General features: G+C 47.3%; 1 protein-coding gene across 1 annotated transcript in view; it reads left to right on the top strand.

Annotated features, from left to right (window-relative positions):
* The window catches only part of LOC144162950 (uncharacterized), a 105317-nt gene extending 86854 nt beyond the window's left edge, over nt 1-18463 (top strand). The window contains exons 4-15 of the mRNA XM_077693686.1: nt 548-646; nt 1478-1735; nt 2537-2649; nt 9411-9528; nt 10261-10468; nt 11155-11222; nt 11349-11429; nt 11545-11706; nt 13449-13540; nt 14270-14378; nt 15192-15368; nt 16135-18463. Of these exons, the coding sequence (XP_077549812.1) occupies nt 548-646; nt 1478-1735; nt 2537-2649; nt 9411-9528; nt 10261-10468; nt 11155-11222; nt 11349-11429; nt 11545-11706; nt 13449-13540; nt 14270-14378; nt 15192-15368; nt 16135-16262 (1613 nt within the window). The 3' untranslated portion in view covers nt 16263-18463. The remainder of the gene's footprint in view (nt 1-547; nt 647-1477; nt 1736-2536; nt 2650-9410; nt 9529-10260; nt 10469-11154; nt 11223-11348; nt 11430-11544; nt 11707-13448; nt 13541-14269; nt 14379-15191; nt 15369-16134) is intronic.
* Nucleotides 18464-19113: the final 650 nt, after the last annotated feature.

Here is a 19113-nt window from a genome sequence, read left to right as displayed (position 1 = left end):
GGTCAAGCTCTGTCAGTCGTCAGAGTGTGTGTGCGTGTACAACTTCTTCTCTTTTTTTATTAACGCTAAGCTTTCTATGTCTCGATTGGGGCGACTGTAGCCCATGTCAAAACCCACTGCAGGAAAGCCAACTTTCTCGGACTACGATGATGATCGCGGGTAAAGTGAAATAACAAAAGAAAATCGACTCCTGAGGTCGGAATCGAACCTGGGTCCCTCGCTTTATGATGCCGGCGTTTATCCGACGCGCCATCCCTACACGGTTGAAGCTTAAAGCGAAGCTTTCTACGTCTCACTGATGGCGTCTGTAGTCCACCTCATAACCCGCTGCAGGCAAGCCAACTTCCACCTGTAAAGCGTGCTCTGCCTCAAACATACTCTTTCACAGGTGAAGCCTGCTTTATGTTTTCTCAACAACAGAGGAATCCCTCACGAAAAAGCTTCACGTTCAACCATCGCCGTCGTTAGACGGAGGGGTGCATTATTTTATTGCTTGAAGTAAATGCGCAGGTGTTCAGGTTGTCTTTGTGGCTTTCCTCCATTTCAGGCCTGGCCCGGTGCTACACGAACGAGGAAGCTGCCCGGGCCACTTGCCCCGACGACCGGGCTGTCTCCGAGCGACGCTTTACTGAAATCATCTTGTACAGTGAGTTCTGCACTTTCTCAGCCATGGTCGTAGCGTTCTTCACGAAATGTCACACGCTATTCTGGGATATACCAAGCCCTCCCGATCTTGATAAAAGACGACGCACACGCATAGTGATGGTATTGCACCACCAGCTGCTTTTAGAGATTACCGTGATCAAATAAGATAAGCTTGGCAACGGTCAACGCCAATCGTAACACGAATTATCCACAGCGTGCAAATAATCCACAGCGTGGTTTACTGTACAGTAAACCTCGGTTTTAATAAAATATCGCTTTATTCGAAATATGGACTTCTTCCAAATTTTTTCACGTTCCTAACTGCACTGCAGTGAAAGAAAATCATGCACGCTTTTAACGAATTGTAGCTTATAACAAAGTCAGCTTTCCGACCCGATGAATTTGTAATAAGGATTGATTGATTGATTGATTATAGGGTATAACGCGCCGACGCAACGCAGGCTATGAGGCGCACCGTAGTGGAGGGCTCCGGATTAATTTTGACCTCCTGGGTATCTTCAACGTGCACCGAAATCTCGTACACACAGGCGTTTTTGCTTTTCGCCTCCATCAGAAAAGCGGCCGCCGCGGCCGGGAATCGAACCCGAGTCCTCGTGCTCAGCAGCACAACGCCTTAGCCACTGAGCCACCGCGGCGGGTCGTAATAAGCAGGATTGGTTTACTTTGTTTGAAATTGTATATTTCGTCGGCTACGACTTTCTGTCTCGTTTCATACGGGTTTTACACTGCGGTACTCTTAACTGTCTGTCGCGACATTGATTGACCGTCGGAAAAAAAAAAGAAAGTCAGCAGCGAGTTTGCTGCCTTGCAGGGAAACACCAGGACGAGCAGCTGAAGGCCGGCCGGAACGGCCTTCTGCTCGGCAGCGAGACGGCGATGCCCGGCGGCACGATGTCGTCGGTGGGCCTGCACCAGATGTTCTGCCCGATCAACGGCCGCTACCGCTTCCAGTACAGCGCCAACGGCGAGGAGTTCCGCTGCGCCGAGCCCTACTCCTCGGAGCTCAGCAACTGCCCCAGGGGAGACGGACTCACCGTGCGCTTCCGACAGTGCTCCTTCCCGGACTTCGGTGGGTCCCGCCCTTATATTATTGCTTAAAAAGGCATTGTTTCTCGCTAATACGGCACCGTACGAGTAGAAGCTGTGCTTTTTGGAACGTGGAGTGCGCATTGTAACGTATATACTCCCCTATTGCCTCATTCGTCGCCCTTCGTTTTTACTTACGATTAAGAAAAATTATTTCCCCAAAAGTACGACGAGGCAGGCTGGTACTAAAGGCCACAAAAGCCTGACAGAGGCCACAGCCCCCTTTTCGATAAATATCACGCATTATTATGAGTTTCTCGCATTGTATTGTACTCACACCCCCAATAAATTATTATTATTATTATTATTATTATTATTATTATTATTATTATTATTATTATTATTAGGAATAAATTGCGAGCTTGACCGCTTATGGGTCTATATCGTATTGACCCATACGAATTTTATGGATCCCTAGAGAAATTCATATGAGTCGAAAGAATAAAATGGGCGTTAAACAGACGACGACGAAGTAGACACGAAGAAAGAACACATTCAGGCTTATACAGACTCCTGTATGTGTTCTTTATGTCTACTTCGTCTTCGTCTGCTTAGCGCTCCTTTCATTCTTTACAGTAATCGTGAACCAACTAGCTCAACAAGTTTTGTTGTCATATGAGTCCTATATGAAATTTATATAGATTTTTTTATGGAGCTGTGTTTGTATCTTGCTTGTCACACAAAGAAAACACAGAGTCGAGAAAGTAGAAGGGCGTTGTAGCTCACTCGTTCATGACGTCGGTATATATCAACCACGCCCCCCAAATATTTTTCCCTCACGCAGACGTGAGCTTCCTCTGCCTGGGCGACTGGGAGAGCGGACGCGGCGGGGACCGCTACCTCGCCCTCATGGACCTCAGGCGGGATCCGGAGTCCAGGCCGCGCTACCGCTGCGGGGTGAGTCCTCGCGCAAGGGTTCGAACCCCGCTCTACAGTGTGTTCTTCATCTGAGCAGTCAGAAGCAGCGATTCTGCGCGGGTATCGCATCGGTACATTTTTTTCCTTCCCAGTGGTTGCCTGGACGAACACTTTGATTAATTGATAAGACATTTGTTTAGGGAGTGAGTGGGCTTTGGCCCAAAATCTATTTATCTGACTCAGAGAACGAGGGTTAGAACATGAGTCGGGCTTTTGACTTCGTTCTGCCGTCCAACCGAGACAAGCCGGAGGCGAGCGATGTTGCTGATATTAAGTGCTGCTCGGGGAAACGTACGTCTCTGTTCCCTTCTGCGAGTCTGCACCGAATAAAATGGAATAAATGTGTATACATAGAAAAAAATCCCAAATATTACGCTTCTGTATAGGGCTGTCTCTTTGTGTGCTATTGAAGCTGACCACACGTAGCTCAAGCTTCATTTCTTATATCCTCGAAGAAAAAGTATCCCGGGCCATCTCCACTAACCTGAAACATGGGGAGGAGCGAAGCATGCAGTGTATAAGTGTATTCTTGGCGCCTTGGCGTTTTTGCCCACGGAGATGAAGCCGTTGAAGGGTAGAGGTATACAGCTTTGCTGCAAAAGTCTATTTGTCTTTGAAGCATGATGCTCTCTAGCGCGAGGCTTAAACGAGTGTCCCGGTGTTTTTTTAGTACACTTTACGTTCTAGCGCAAGGCGTGAACGAGTTTCTCGGTGTTTTAGTACCGTGACTACATGAGACGACGATTACGACGACGACGACAGGAGACGCCAACAGCCCCAGCCCCTAAGGGCCTTCGTCTCTAAAAAGTGAGATGGAAGAAGGGTGGGGAGACATGAGAAAAGGCATTGCGAGTGCGTCGAACCTTAAAGAGAGTGTGAACTTGAACGGATATTATAGCGTATACAAAGCGGCTCAAAAGTTCCGCTGGATGGTAATGAACGGTCACGGCTTCACGCACCACCCACTCAGTTCGTTTCTCTCTCCTCCAAAGAGTGAGTGAGGAAAGCTTGGTGCAGTGCACGAGTCAGCTCCGCTAGTGCCCCGACCTTTCTCAATATAGAGAGAAAACGCATTCCTGTCACGCCTGTTTGAGGCCATTTCCGCGGTTGTTTCTGCCCGCCGCGGCGCCGCCATTAGAGAGCGCCGCCAAGCAATCGGCGGGCCCCTCGCCCTTGCGGAAGAAAGGAAGACGATTTACAAAAAACTAAATCCACGAAAATAATGCGTTCCTTCGCTCTAATCGAGTTTCAGCGGTGCTCGTCGGCCACCAGCGGCCACCCACAATGACGTTCCGAGCTCTCGGAGTTTTTCGGTATGAAAGGAATGCCCGACCCCCGTTCCGCACCTTACTGCTCGTGACGTAAGCGACTCGATGTAGAAGCCTGCGCGCCGTGAAGGATACATTCCTCACAAATTAGCGGGGATGACCAGGGGCGGAAAGAATGTGATGCGATATAAAACCTCCTTCGCGCGCTGTTTCCAAGACGAGATCGAAGCACCTGCTCATCCATGATGGGACGCATGCAAGCAGACCACAAAATGCAGCGCTCGTTTGTGCTACGTACCCTCAAAGACTTCCTGACTTGGAATCAAAAAACAAGAAACGAAAGGTTTCCAGCAGGTGCCTACCGACGCTTCCCCTGCGTTGTCGTTAAAAGGACCGCTTATTTTTGTTGCCAACTCAGTAAAGAGAGACAGTGATTTTCGGTCCTCCCGTCAGTGCAAGAAGACCTGCAGGATTCATTACCGAAGGACATTATTCTACGTGAATTTTCCGACTAGTAAAACTAGAAAAGCTGAGTTTCAAAGTAATTAATAGTCGTCATTCGTGATAGTGCGAATCACGAATGGTTATTAATAGTCACCATAAAGACGACGTACGTGATATGGAGCTCTTTCTAAGTGACGTATATAAGTACACACGCTGTAGTGTGGGCACTCATCGATAAGCGCAATAGATCAGAGCGAAGAGTCCGTCGAGGATAAAGATAGAGGGGTCGGAGGGAGGCACTGAACACTTTTTTAATACAAAAATAGTGCGCCGTCCTGCTCTTGTAGTGCACATGTTTTAAGTGCAGAATACTTTATGGGCTCGCCTTGTCGTCGTAGCTCGCTAAAGGTCGATGTCAAGCGACTGCCGGAATCAGGCGGCGCAGCGAGATAACGGACCCAAGTAGAGCCTTCTGTACCGGGGTCAGGGGGTCACGCTGATGCTTCGAAAACCACGCGGTTTAAATAGTCATAACCGTTCGAACCTCGTGAACCGCTGGCGCTTGTCATACATCTCCCTGTTGTTTAGCGCAAAGGAAACTGCGGGTACGTTTGAGGCAAAATATGCGTAATTAACCGCCAGCGCCCGCGTTAATTTAGTTAGGAACGCTCGTTGGGTTGGTTTTTACGATAATAAACGAAAAAAAAAAAGCGGCCGCGCAAGAAAAACATGGCGCGTTCGAAATGCCTCAGAAAGGCTCCAGCTGCGCAAGAAAAAAATTACGCATTCGAAATGACGCAAAACAGCTCTATGTGAAATTACAGCAAGCACAAAAAGAACAGAACTCCCGCTGGCGCAGTTTCAGACAGGGGGCGCGCGAACACTGCGAAGGCGGGAAATTTGAAATGCATATTCAAGAGAGGAGTGAGACAGGGCGGCGAAGAGCGTGATGGGTGGTAGCAGCGAGCGGATAACGGCGTCACAGCACATTATGGGGAATCACTGCTCTGCACTTCCGACAGCTTTCATATTGAGTGGAACGGCTTTGATTTTTTCAAAGACGCCCGTCGTCCCATTTCTCACCCAGCTATATTCCTTCCCAGTTAACGAGTCCCGGAAATACGAAATTATAGCTAACTAGTCGTATTTTGTTTAGAGTTCCTCTATGTAGTTCTGTTGAGGGACTCTAATTCTGGTAACAGAGCAGCGCCTCTGGCGGTCGAGTCACGCAATTCTGAGACGGCCAGGCAGGTTCGGGTTTCCTCAAACCTTCCTTCACGTCTGGTTTTCAAAGAGCTCATTTTCTTCGTCTCAAATTATCGCTCACTTCAATAATAGCGGCATGATCGTCTGGCCCACGGCGGTCATTTCAAGCGTGCAACGAACGGCCTTCTCAGTCGCGACTTTTTCTTTTTTTTCGTTCGCCCACCGCGCACTGCGTCCTTTTCTTTCCTCGTAATTCCAGCAGAACACGTTGGCCGGTCGCACGAGGTCTCTAAATAGGCTTCCCCAACGCGCAATTAACCTAACGCAGTTTGAGACCGCAAGGCCGTCTTCTATTCTTTTCGGACGCAAAAATTGGAAAAGAAACGCCGACGGAGACGAAAAATACCCGCCGCTCGACATTTCGCCGCAAAAGGAGCCTCGTCGAGGTCTTTGACGAACTAAAAAATATATACGGAGGAGATACTTACGTTTATTACATTCTTTTTGTTGCTTTTGTTGTTGTTCTTCGGTCCTTCTTTTCCGCTCGGTGTGCTCTACTTTTCCGAACTAAGGAAAAACAAACAAAACAAGGTCAACTCCGTTTTCCAGCCCGTTTCGTGGAAATGACGCGACGCTCGGGAATAGATAGTTCACAAGCCACGTTCGACGCACTGGAGGTCACACAGCTCTCAGGTGATCCGCGTCTAGCTCACCGTGGCATTCTGACGGAGTCCAGCGTACCGAGGCAATACCGTTTTTTCAGCGGGGGTACAGAAATGTCCTTCCAAGGCCGCAATACCTATTGTCGCTTTTCTTCAAAGGGCCTCTGAAAATGTCAGGGTGAGTTGAGCGGTGTAGCCTCCTAAATGCTGCAAGGAGCTTGTGGAATGAACTATAATTTTGAGTAAACTTTTGTTAAAACGAAATATTTTCATTCGAAGTCTCGCTGTATTCTTACTGTTTTGTGATTCTCAGTGCGGCACGTAATTAGGAAATCATCACCGCTTTTGACGATGCATCGCTTATTACGAAGACAGTTTCCTGTACCGAGGGCTTCGTTCGTTATAACGATCGTTTACTGTATTTCTGTCGTCTGGCGTCCTCGTTCAGCCGCACAGAACAGGCTGGCTTCGCGCGAAGAACAGAAACAACGACAGAGGTAAAGAGAAGGCGGCGATACATAAAGGCAGGAAATATGAACGACTCCGCCGTTAAACAAACACCGCCCACTTGCCATTCGCGTCGGAGTCAAACCGGCATGACCTCCTTAAAGTAGGCGCGCCCGTAGACGCTCGGTCGGCACAAATTGCGGATTCCTGGTCAGTGTATCCGGGCGCGGTAAAAACAAAAGTTGCGAGGAAAGCACTCGATGACAGGCATCGGGTCGTGACACCGTAAAGCCAAAGCCGCAGTTATTCACATAGTCGCGCGCTGCTTCACGAAACCAAACAGCTCTACGTCACGAAAGCGAAAGCCAATGGCCGCACATCTTCGGCTTCACGGCGTGCCAGCTGCCCGCAGCTCGCAATTCAAAGCGATACGAACTGACGAAGAGCGCAAAGTGGGGGGCGGAAGGAAGGGGAGGGGCTTTCCGAGAAGCGCCAAGCGCTTATTTACTGTCGTGGAAGCGGTGTGTACAGTTTATATACGCAAACACTGGCGAGCCACAAAGGGACGCCGCTGCGGCTTTCAGAAGCGTGGCAGCTGAAGCTGGTGCCGTGCGCGAGCGAGAAGCACCGCTGGTGGCTGCCTTTCGTTGTTTAGGAGGAAGGCCTCGGCTGGCAGGACGGCCCGAGGTCGTTCTCCCACGATCCCGGGTTGGGCGTCAGCTACGTAGCAGACGACGCCGTGCAGTCCGGGTAGCAGACGATCCACTCCGCACTGATAGCAGACGACTCCGCGCTGGAGGGAAAACAACAACAAAAGCGAAGGACGTGCGCGGCAACGTTTGTGCGCGGATCGTCCCTGAGACGCCGCATTTTGTGTTTCCCACATTGTCCTTCGTCCGTCCCGCACCTCCACCCCCTTCCTACACTGTCTTCTTGTCTCGCTCGTAATGCGAATTACGAAATGAGCTAATTCTCAATTTTCTCTTCCCGCGAGGAATACGGGCGCACATGCCAGGATAAGAAAGCGGTTTGAGGCGCACGTGAAAACAATGAAACCCAGAAAGCAGCAGCAGCAGCGGTGCGGTGTCAGCAGAGGGGCGTTCTTTGTGCTTCAGCCGAGCGACCTTTCTTTCGCTAACCCTAATTCTCAGTTGCGCAGCGCGGCAGACGACAGGGCCCGGGCGGAGCGGCGCAGGCAAAAGTGGGCTAGTGGCTATCCCAACAGCGCACGCCCATGGCGTGGCTGTGTATACTTGATGCCAGCGCCGTAGAAGCCGCCCACGGCCCGTATATCTTGTGCGCACTGTCATTTCCGAAAGGAGCGGTGGCGTAGAGGATACACATCTTCCGAAATGTGCACGGCGCTCCTCCACAAGGGTGTCTTTTTGCGAACGTTCGTACGTTACGCCTTTCGGTTCCGTTTTGCTGACCGTTTCCGCTTGCGAAGCGGAGGTGGATATGTCGTGGAGACGAGAGCTGAAAATGCGCAGTTGGTATATACCTGCACTTTGAGTGTGCACAATGTATAAAAGAGACTCGAGTTTGTTTTCCTTGTTGACGCATTGTCGCATCAAATTGAGGGTTGGATGCGAACGGGGAACAAAAAAATCTTGCGTGGGAAATACTGTGTGCTCGGTGACGCGTGCGCTTGAAGCTTTGTGTAAAGAACAGTAACTTGCGTTGAAAGCTGTCAAGACGGCCTCGGCCGCAATTTTCCGGCCTTGGCGCGACCAAGGCGCGTTTGTGGGCAATTAGCTTCGTGAGACGCGGGCAGGTGAACTAACACGGTACCTTATTACATCGTCGGTAATTTTCACTACGCGATTACATTCGCACCGTCGCCTACACACGCTTAAAGGGGCCATGACGACAATTAGAAGTTTTGTTCAATAAAAATACGGTATTTTGAAATTTTATCGTAACTTTCAAGCAGATAATCCAAACATTAGAGCAAACAGATATAGTAGTGGGGAATGACATCACAGAATCTTGTTTGCGCAACTGGCGACCGAAGCCGTACCGCCAAGACACATGACGGGGCCATTGTAGTGGGGCATCTAGTTCCATTTGATTGTATCGCTTGAATGATAGCGTGTAGTGAACTCATTATAACGTTGCTCAGTGCTGTCCTCTATTGCGTCACTCCCATCCATATTGCGTCACTGTAGCGCGATAATATAAAAAATTTTCAATAATTCTCGCGTTTTTTTTTTTTTCGGTTCAAGAAACGTCTTATAAAATGGAGCTGTATGAGTTACGAAAGGCTAGTTTTAGGGGCGAAGCCCCTTAGGGGCTGGGGCTCATGTCGGCGTCTCATGTCGTCGTCGTAAGCGTCGTCTTATGTAGTCACGGTACTAAAACACCGACAAACTCGTTTACGCCTCTCGCTAGAGAGCCTCATGCTTCAAAGACACGAGACTTTTACAGCAAAGCTGTATACCTCTACCCCCAACGGTATCACCTCCGTTGGCAAGAACGCCACGAATACACTTACACACTGCATGCTTCGCCCCTCCCCAGGTTTCACGTTAGTGGAGATGGCCCGGGATTTTTTTTTCCCACATGAACCAACTTGTATTTCTGTCTTCATGGCCCTTAATCAACCATGGTGCCAAAAATAAAAGTGTGACCCAATGTGCCATAGGAGAGAGAGAGAGAGAGGGAGAGCTTTGGACGGTGTCGTGACACCTTACCGTCCCCTTTTTGCGCGCAGCTGTACCGGGAAGAACCGGGCACGGGTCGCGTCTACGTGGCCCTGTCTTCCGACTCCACGTGCACCACACAACTGACGTCGGCCACGAGCGGCTACGAGTCGCTAATCCTTACTCCAGGTAAGCATGGGGCCCTCACATGTACAGTAGCCCCCGTTATAACAAAATAGCTTTATTCGAAGCTCACTATATATGGCGATTTTCTTTTTACTTCGAACTGCCCTCTCGCCTTATAATCGTATAAATACGGTACTCACCACTTCGGTACTTTGAGAACAAATCTCGGCTTTCAGCAAGGCATATCGCTTATAGCAAGGTCAGTTTTCTGCTTCCACAATGTAATTACTAATGAAATTCTGGGGGCAGAATTTAGTAATGAAGTTCATTACTAATAAAAGTTCATCACTAAAGTTTTGTTAGTAACGAAGGTTTACCTTGTGTGCGCGTGGGTGCGCAGAAACGGAAGCTGGTAGTCTATAAAAATACAAGGAAACCACAGGGGGATAGTTTAGTTATTTTGTATTATTATTATTGTTAGGCGAAGTGTAGTTAACCCTTATGTTTTGTGATAGGAAAGACAGCGGACATAATGAACGCCCTGCGACCAATTAGGCGCAACACTGAAGCATGCTGCTTTGCGCAAATCTCGAAACTTGGCCGAAGAAGCTATTATTAGCGGGCGCGCATCTTGCCAATGGCGGTTGTCGCCATAACTGGCGATTGGCCTCGGCCTATTTTACCTAACCTGGAAAGTATCCAGCGAATTTGACGCTATTATCGTATACGTGCAGAGCCGTATATATATGCTTTCTGTGGCCAACGTTTATCCCCCTTCCGTCCGTCTGGGCGCAGTTCCCGAGCGCAGCCTTCCGGCGGAAGTGGAGGCGGCGACGTGCCGCTACCCGGAGTGGAGCCAGGGCCAGTGGGAGCGGGTGCGCGTCGAGGCCGGCACTCTGGTGTTCCGCGACACGGAGCGCTTCGTCACGCTCACCGCCCGCTGCGTGGCCCGCCAGAACAGCACGCCCAACGACCGGCTCGTCGTCTACGGAGTCACCCAGTGGTCAGTTTGCCTCCCTCGCACCTCTACTCTTTTTCGCGAAGAGTCGCTTGTAATTTTTTAGAATGTAATTTTTTTAGGTTGTAAGTTTTTTAGGTGTGCAAAAACAAATACAAATTTCCGCCTTTACAAACTGCGGACATTTTTAGCTTGTATACTAGTTAGCACAAACTGGGAAATTAATTAGGACTACTGTATGTTCACTGTGCTCCCCGTGGTATTGCGCAGGCACGGGCAAATTCAAATTCCCGCCAACTTAGATATCCAGTTTGAGTAGCGCTAAGTGGTCTATAAAATAACAAGAAAGGCTCAAGACGCTCAGAATTAGTTAGGTCACATATAATGCTACTATACTCTTTGTGATACGTTGAGCTAAATAACATGTCTTGTTGAGTGCGTTGAGCAATATCGGAAGTTGAAGAGAAACCAAGAAATCTCCCATAAGTGGCTGCCCCGTTGCTGCTTGGGGTGTGCTTGTAGACTTCAGATCCCTGCCAGAATTTGGCTGCAAGAAAATGGTGTGGAGCAGTGCAGGATTCTTGTTCAGTGCTTTGTCTTTGCAAACCCCCCTGACTCTTTGCCCCGAGGCCTTCGCGGGCCCACTGAGTGGAGTCCGTGTATTCCACCACTACTCCGCCTTATTTGTTCGTGCATTGCGTTAAATTCGCCGAATCGTTTCTTTCTTACAGCGGGGAAGAACTGTATTACTGCCTCTGGCTACGCCGGCGCTCTATCAACGTCATGGAGTTCCAGTTAGGTAAGTCGCCACACATATTTCTCGAAGAATTTTTCGAAAAAAGAAAAGACCGCACGGTGCACACAGCTTGACGAACGAACACGCGTTATAAATTAAACGACTCGCCCCCTTCTTCTTTTTCTTCAGGCTCGAATCCCAGCGCCCACTTCTCAGACTCCCTGTGCGGTGATGACCAGTTTGCTACTACGACGTGGGTGACGCAAGGAAGTGAGTCTCATTTGCGACAATGGTTGTTAATAAGTTGCTGCGCTCCGCGACCACTGTCCGTGGGATCAGGTAAAAACATCGCGACTCACTTTCCCCCCAAAATCCTAATCTACAGGGAGCCAGTCCTCTCTGGCAGCATGTCCCATCACGGGCGACTACACGGGCGTCATCCCCGGCACCACGGGCCTGTGTGCCCGCGTGGCCTCCGACTGCAACAACCCGGACATCATGTTCTACTCGGTCAGCAGCTGCGACAACAAGACGCACGTCTACGAAGGTATGCTCCCACCCCTGTCTACTTTTATGGTGGCCCTAGAAGAAGCTCAGAACACTCGGAGTCCTTCCTTGAAAGCTTATAAGGACTTTGGTACAGTTAAGACTTTCTTTCGGTGGAGGTAGTGTCCACGTCACCAGGATAAAAAACTGTGGTTGATTCTTCTGTCATAGAAATCGGTAAAACACGAAAGTGAAATGAGCAGCGAAATAAGGGGCTGAGCATGATTTGCGGGTAGATGGCTGCCTTGTGGGTGTGCTTAGAGAGCGGCGTCCTGCTGCGGGGTCGCTTCTGCAAAGGTGTACTAGCGTCATTTCCGTGACGGATGTGATGTCAGTAAAATCTTAGTGTATACCGGCATAAAACACTTTCATGTTAAAATATAAAACTCGAAAACGAACAACCCTAAGCATAACGTACTCTTTAGTACTAAAGGTTGCTTCCCCGCAAGCAGACCCAGTGTGCAGGGGTGCACCCTTTGCAGACCGCTTGCTCAGTTGTACTGGCGTCACTTCCGTGACGGATATGACGTCAGTGAAATCTTTGTGCATCCTGGAATAAAACACTTTCGTGTTAAAAAATGGCTGCGGCTTAACTCAGCTAACCCTAGATATTGAAAGCGAAAGCTTGGCTGAGCCTAATTAAACCTTGAGTTCACTTGGTTAACTTTTGATTTAGCTGTAATTATTAAACTATTCGTCCAAAACCTGCCTTTGTCTACGGTTGCGGTCCCGCTTTTGGCGCTTTCCGAGCCGAACGGTTCGCCGAGCGATATCCGCGGTGTGGTCAGACGCCGCTTGCCGGCGACAGTTCAGAGCCTCCAGCTCCCACGCAACGCGCAGAGAAGACGGCCCGGCCTCGCTCTCATCCACGGTCAAGCTCGCATGCACGCGGCGAGTCGCGTGATCAGGCGCGAACCAGCTGTGGAGTGCGCATGCGCCAAGCCGGTGGCGGTGGCGGCCCGCCGAGTAACGTGGTGCGTTGCCAGCCAAGGGTATGGGCGTAGCTGCGGTCAAATGAAGGTCAAATATAGCCCAACGGCGAAACCGCTCAACGAGATTAGTAAAGCTTTGCTTTAAAAAGAATGAACGACAGGAAAGCGGCCGACCGAAAGATCTGCGCTTCCAGGGTGTATGTTACCACTCCTGTGGTTGGGCTTCCCCACATGCACTGTTATGCAGCAAAGCCGTATTTACGGGCGCCTGGTAAGGCTGTAGCCGAGGAAGGGGGAAATCAGCACCGTGTTTGTGTGATCCTCCTATCGTCCTGTTCCTGTGCTGTTTGTGGCTGTTATGTACCAACTGGCCCGCCTACAATCCGTGTTGTGGGAAATTAGGATTTGCGGAAACGTTTTGACTACAGTGTGGTTGGGAAAGTAGTACGTTTGAACAACCTTTGTGGCATCTTTGCTTGCAATAAAGGGTAAAGGGCAGCGCCACTGCGTTATTGTTGGCCAGAGTAATAGCTCACAATTAAGGATCATACATTGGATTCACAGGCACATGAATCAGTGACAGTTTTTGGTCTAATTTTGTTTTGTATATAAGCAAATTACAAGCGTCCACTTTTGTCAGGTGAATGCACACACTAAACACATTATTTGAAGGCTTTGCTTCAAATCATAAAATGCCAAAGTTTTAGTATCATTTACACGTGTTTGTTCTCTGGCACTCTGTGAAAAGTTTTCTTGTAGAGCTACATACTTTTCTCCATCACCTAATTTCTGCTTTGTTTTGGTTTTCCAGAACGCGAGTATCGCTGCCTTGGTAGCTGGGAAGAAGAGGGTGTCACATACACCTACACGCAGCGGCGAGATATTCCTGGATACCAATGTTTCGTGAGTGTACTTCGATCTCTTTTATTCAAAGCTCATTTTAATGAAAACAGATGTGTTGAGTTTTCGTACCATCCGCATGCAGTGGGTCTGAACAATCGAATGAAATTTATTAGAGGCTTGTGGCCTCACATGATATAACACGTAGTGTTGGACTATGGTCCTCCATATTGGTAATCTGGCCTGCTATAAAGCAGCATGAAAGTTAGTTAAAATGTTCTTAACAAGGAAAAGAAGTGCAGATATTTTCTGAAGGACCAAACAACTGCTAAGACTAAAGTGTTTCTAAAACAAATGGTATCACTCTCATTCCCACCACTGGGCCATACAGAATGGGACAATTGTGAAGTGCTCGGGAACAGTATGTATAGGTAAAAATGCAGAGCCAGCCCATTAATATCTGCACTCTAAAATTTCTGTCTCTCTACCTACTGCAATTAGGTTTAGCCACAGATTATATGTTGGGGCAATCAGCAGGTCAAAAAATATGCCTTTGTACCTTGAACATCACAAGCATCAATTTCTATGTACCACATATCCCAACAAAGCTCTACCTTGTTGCTTCTTGTTTGTATGAACACTTGCACTGTGGTAAAATTTTCTTTTTCCCCATCACATGTTCATTCTTTTTTCTTCATCACCCATCACTCTAGGCAAATGCATGGTTCATCATGATGATCACATATCAGTAGCATCATTTGAGCTTAAAAGCCTCTCTGTTCTCTTTTGCAGTCTGGAAAAATCATTCGGAGCGGAGACGAGGCATACATCAAAGAAGCGGGCGAAAGCTGCATACGGGGTGAAGACCCTCTCCTTTACGGAATGAAGATCGCCAAGCAAGGTAATAGTTCACTCAGATGGCTATGCACTGTGGGTTTCATTACCAGCTGAACTGAAAGTGCTACTCAGGACTTTTGTAAAGAGCATTGTCTTGCACTAAACCAAGAATTCCTTGGCTCGGTGCCGTCAAAGCAATGTCATCCTTTTGTATTTTGAGCCTGTTACTTTACTTGGCTACTGCCACTCAGCCAAGGCTATATCGGGACAATGTGCAAAGCGTTCACTGTTCCTTATCCAAGTTTTGTAAAGTCGGTTTTCAAACAGAAGGGGCCCTTCTTTTATTATGGCAGCGCTTTGTGTTCTCAAATCGGCTTTGACAAGAGACACTGATGAAAAAGTAGACTTAGAAGACATGGGAGGAAATGCAGAAGAAAGGACTAACCTTCCAAAGCAATATACTAATGCCTGAGCAGGGATTGTAGTGACAGCCGTACCTCCATACAGAGTTGCCCCCTCCTCCCCTGGGAGCTGTTGTATCAGTGCCAAAACAACGAGATTCACTGTCTAGTTTTGATTGTACAGGATGCTGCCGCAGTGAACAAAACGTTCTTCGAAAAAGCTCACCTTACACGTTACAGAAGGGACTTTAGAGATATGCATGCCAATGATTTCAACACAAAAATTCATCACCGTGAGAAACAAACACTGCCGCATTGAACAAATGCAGCCTTTTCCCAAATTGATGTGACTTGACTGGCACCCAGATGCCAAAAAAGCATGATGCATTTTATTAAGTGACATGTCCTCGTTGTCATGTCCTCCTGCGGTTATTACCACATCATAGTCTCACGCTCTCTCTGCCCTTTTGCCGCAGCATCTTGCAACACGGTACTGCCACCCCGACCCCCTCCCGTGCGAGTGCCCTCACTGCCACCACGAAAGATCGGAGGCCGTCCGCTGGTTCCGCCGCTTCACCCCAACACCCACGACCCCTACTGGTACCGGGCAGAGACCCAGCCCCCGAGCACCAAGACCTGGAAGGGTGTTACGGGTACGCATGCATGTTCACTGTCTCCAGATCACGTGTAATGTACGTGGGTGAAGAGTTAGTGGCTGAGCTTTGAAACAGTGCTAATCAAGCTGCATCATTTGCTAAGAAGGTTCAGTAACATAGAATTGCCTTTGGCACTTGCAAATGTACAAAATTTGTGTTTTGTCCTTTTAAATTTGCTCTTTGCCTGACGAGAGGCTTCAATGCGTGCTTGCACTTGGTGCAAAAGCAAGGACTGAGGACGTATCCCACACAGCATAAAATATTCCAGCGCATACTTATATATACCTAATTCTTTGATGTAGATTGGGGAATGTGTAAATGTGGTTAGGAATAGAGGAAAGTTATTGGTCATAGAAGAGGAGTTGCAATCATATACATATATATATATATATGTATATATATATATATATATATATATATATATATATATATATATATATATATATATATATATATATATATATATATATATATATATATATATATATGTATTAATATATATATGCAGACAAATAGGAAATTATAGGAATACAGAGAACAGGAATTTGTAAGTAGAAATATATAAGTAGAGAGTATGTAAATACAACTGCGAGTACAGTTGGAAGCATTCACTAATAGTTGTAAAGGCCAAGCCAAACAATGGTCAAGCATCGACATGTTCCGATTGTAATAAGTTTTTTTTTTAGTTGAAAGCTGAAGAACTTTTTTTTCTTATAGTTGAAGCTTTTGCTACAATGTCGTCCCCCTTATATTTTTTTCTCAGGCCGTCCAAGGATGAACGAGATACCGGGAAGTGGTGCTGGCATTTCCGGGGGAAGCCACATCACCATCGCTGCATCGTGGATGACCATCCTTCTGTTCCTGGCCCTGTCGGCCGCCGGCAACCGGTGAAGCTTGGGGGCTGATCTTCACACAGTCAAACCCGGTGGCTACCACTGCTCCGAGCGACACTACAGCGCGCTAGTTTCGACGACCTGTGATAACGACCATACCCTGCCTCGAGACGACCGCGCTAGGAGTGAACCATACGAGCCAAAGGCACTAGAGATCGGAGAAGAAAGATTTCCACTTTTCCAGGCCACTTCTGCGGCATTCATCGGTTGGTGGGTAGAAGCAGTTGCAAGAAGAATGTACTCCGCAGTCAACAAATCTTCGAACAGTTACTTGTGTGAGTGAAAGAATAGTGCTGCAAATTAAACAACCTCCGTCGACCGTGTTTTTTAAATTTTCGGCCTTTCAAAGAAAGATGGCGTCACTGTCTCGCCTTCCTGGAACTTCTGAGAATCAAAGTGATAAAGCGGAAACAATGTGACAGCAAGTCGGCAAGAGAGTTGCGCTGTCAAGGCTTCTGTGCGGACCTGTGGACTTTATCACTTGCGTGAAAAGCCTGTGTGACGTGACATTTATCTGTGCAATGCTAAGCAGGCCATCGCGATGGACACAGTGTGTTTCTTGCACCATTCTACCCCGTACCACAATCTCAACAGAAGGATGACGGACATTGAGTGCTGTATGAGTTGGTTACATATGCAGCTTTTGAAGCGAGCTGGCCTCGCTTCCTTGTAGTCTCTTGTGTGCCCCCATCGTCATCGTCGTTTGTCCAGTGCTCCCATAAGCAGTGCCTTAATTGTGATGTGTTCAAAGTGCCTTTTGCTGGCGTAGTCATGTTGGCTGTGTATGTGTGTGACTTGTGACCTTGTGGCAATTTCAGTTACCTTATTATTGATGACTTTGAGTGTACAGTGCGTCAGGTATGTGAGGTGTGTAGTTGATTGGGTTAGAGAATATGCCCTTGCTCTAATTCGAGATAACCGTAATTAGTATGTCATTTCTAAATACTTTGCATTCATTCCACTTTCTGGGGCATTGCTGCTTAACGACGCTGATATGTGTCGCTGAAATCTGTTACAAATGAATGGACTACCGACACACTGAAAGTTCTTCCTGCTATCCCTCACAACCAAAGTTTTTATCGCTTCGGAAAAGCGTCCAAGCTGGGGGAATCTAAAGTGCAATTTATCCACACTTGTTACAGCGAAATCCGCACACTTCTCAGGCAAACCCCAAGTCTTCTAAAGACAGTCTTGTAACAGACTTCACTTGTGAGATTACAGCGTTAAAGTCCTCTTGTGACATGTGCTTTTTGTCTGCCATGTACATATGTGTGTTTACCAAATCAACAACTTTGTAAATAAACGAGTTATTTATCCACTTAATTCACATCAATGGGTCAGTCAGAAGCGTATAAAAATAAACATGCTGAATTCGAGGAATTACCAAATGAAATGCGTTCCCATTAATTGCCATTAAATTCTACATCCAATAAAAGGACCACAGTGTGTCAATTCAGGGTTCTTGTTTATAGTTTTGGAGTTTCTCACCAATGTCTAAGCTGCATAAAATCAACATTAATTAATGCAAAGCCTTGCCTATGCTGGAAATGTACTGATGACAGATCAAACAAACTGTTGCTGTCAGATAAAAGAAAAGCATTTCGCGTCCATTTGTTCTTATAAATCAGAGTGTAACTTTTGCAAATTGTTTTTCAGCAAAGTTAAACTATGCTTTATTATGCAAATAACTTTAATAGACATAAAAGACCAATTAGTACTGTTTACTTACAAATACGTTTTATTTATGACATGATCAACCAAAAAAGCTCGGATACGAATTATGTGTACTACCAAGCCACTGAAGGTCATACAATGTTCCCAGCTTATTATGCCAAAATAGGTCACAATAAAACTTCCCTGCATTATTTATCAACCTTTTAGTCAGGCCCAGAATTCGACTGCCACAGCCGATGACCGTGGGCTGGAACTCTTCTGTATATATTTCAACGTACAACGCTTGGTATATGTGCACTGTACAAATTTCTAATGCGTTGGCATTACCGTGCATTTTATGCAAAAAAAAAAATGCGCATGCTTTAGCATGCTTGCAATGTTACGAGGCAGTTTTGTTAAAGCTGTCATTCCGGCAAGATGCCACCTATGCGTTCCATGCTCTCACTGTGCATATTTATTTGCGTGACAGAATGCATTCATTGTTCGTCGACCAACCGATGAGACGTAATTTGTGTATTTTTGTACGTACTTGCAATAATACATGTTTGAATTTCTCTGAAAGTGTGTGTCCCTTCTTTAGAGTATATACCCGAACAAGAAAACATTGCCTGTTTCACGAAAAAATATTTAGAAAAAAAAAAAGGAATTGAGAAGCATTTGCACAGCCGTGGGGCGTATGCTAGAGTGAGAGCTCTGATATTTGCCGAGCTCCTGGAATTCGGTAATGAACGTCGATGCAACCAGTAGTGTGCGCTAGTGTTAACACATCTGCGGTGTTAACACTAAAGGTGCAGTGGCACTGGCAAAGTGGGTAAAGGCCGTGCAGTGCTAGTTTTATATCGCTCACACTGCCCAACGCCAAGGAATTCATAAAATAGAGGGTTTTGCTTCAGAACGCCGGGTGTGAAACCCATGACACAGCAGAGCTGGACTCGAGTTGCCAGTGTTCGCGGCATTTTGGAAACCATGGGGAAGTAATGGCAAGGCTGGGAAACAACAAGGAGAGGAGTTGAAAAGACGATGTTGTGTTTGCAGTTAGAACTTTGCGTGTTCTAGGCAAAACGGAAATATACCTCTGACCATGACGATCACACGTCATTCTCAGTACCAGCAGCGCGGTTACTTGCTTGTAAGTGTGGTAAATTACTAATAATGTGCGATTAAGAAGCGTTGGA

Source organism: Haemaphysalis longicornis, unplaced genomic scaffold, assembly GCF_048455015.1.
Source record: "Haemaphysalis longicornis isolate Haplotype H1 unplaced genomic scaffold, Haemaphysalis longicornis Haplotype H1 scaffold_12, whole genome shotgun sequence".
Lineage (NCBI taxonomy): Eukaryota > Metazoa > Arthropoda > Arachnida > Ixodida > Ixodidae > Haemaphysalis > Haemaphysalis longicornis.
Note: the sequence above shows the minus strand (reverse complement) of the source record. Positions and strands in the feature narration are given on the sequence as shown.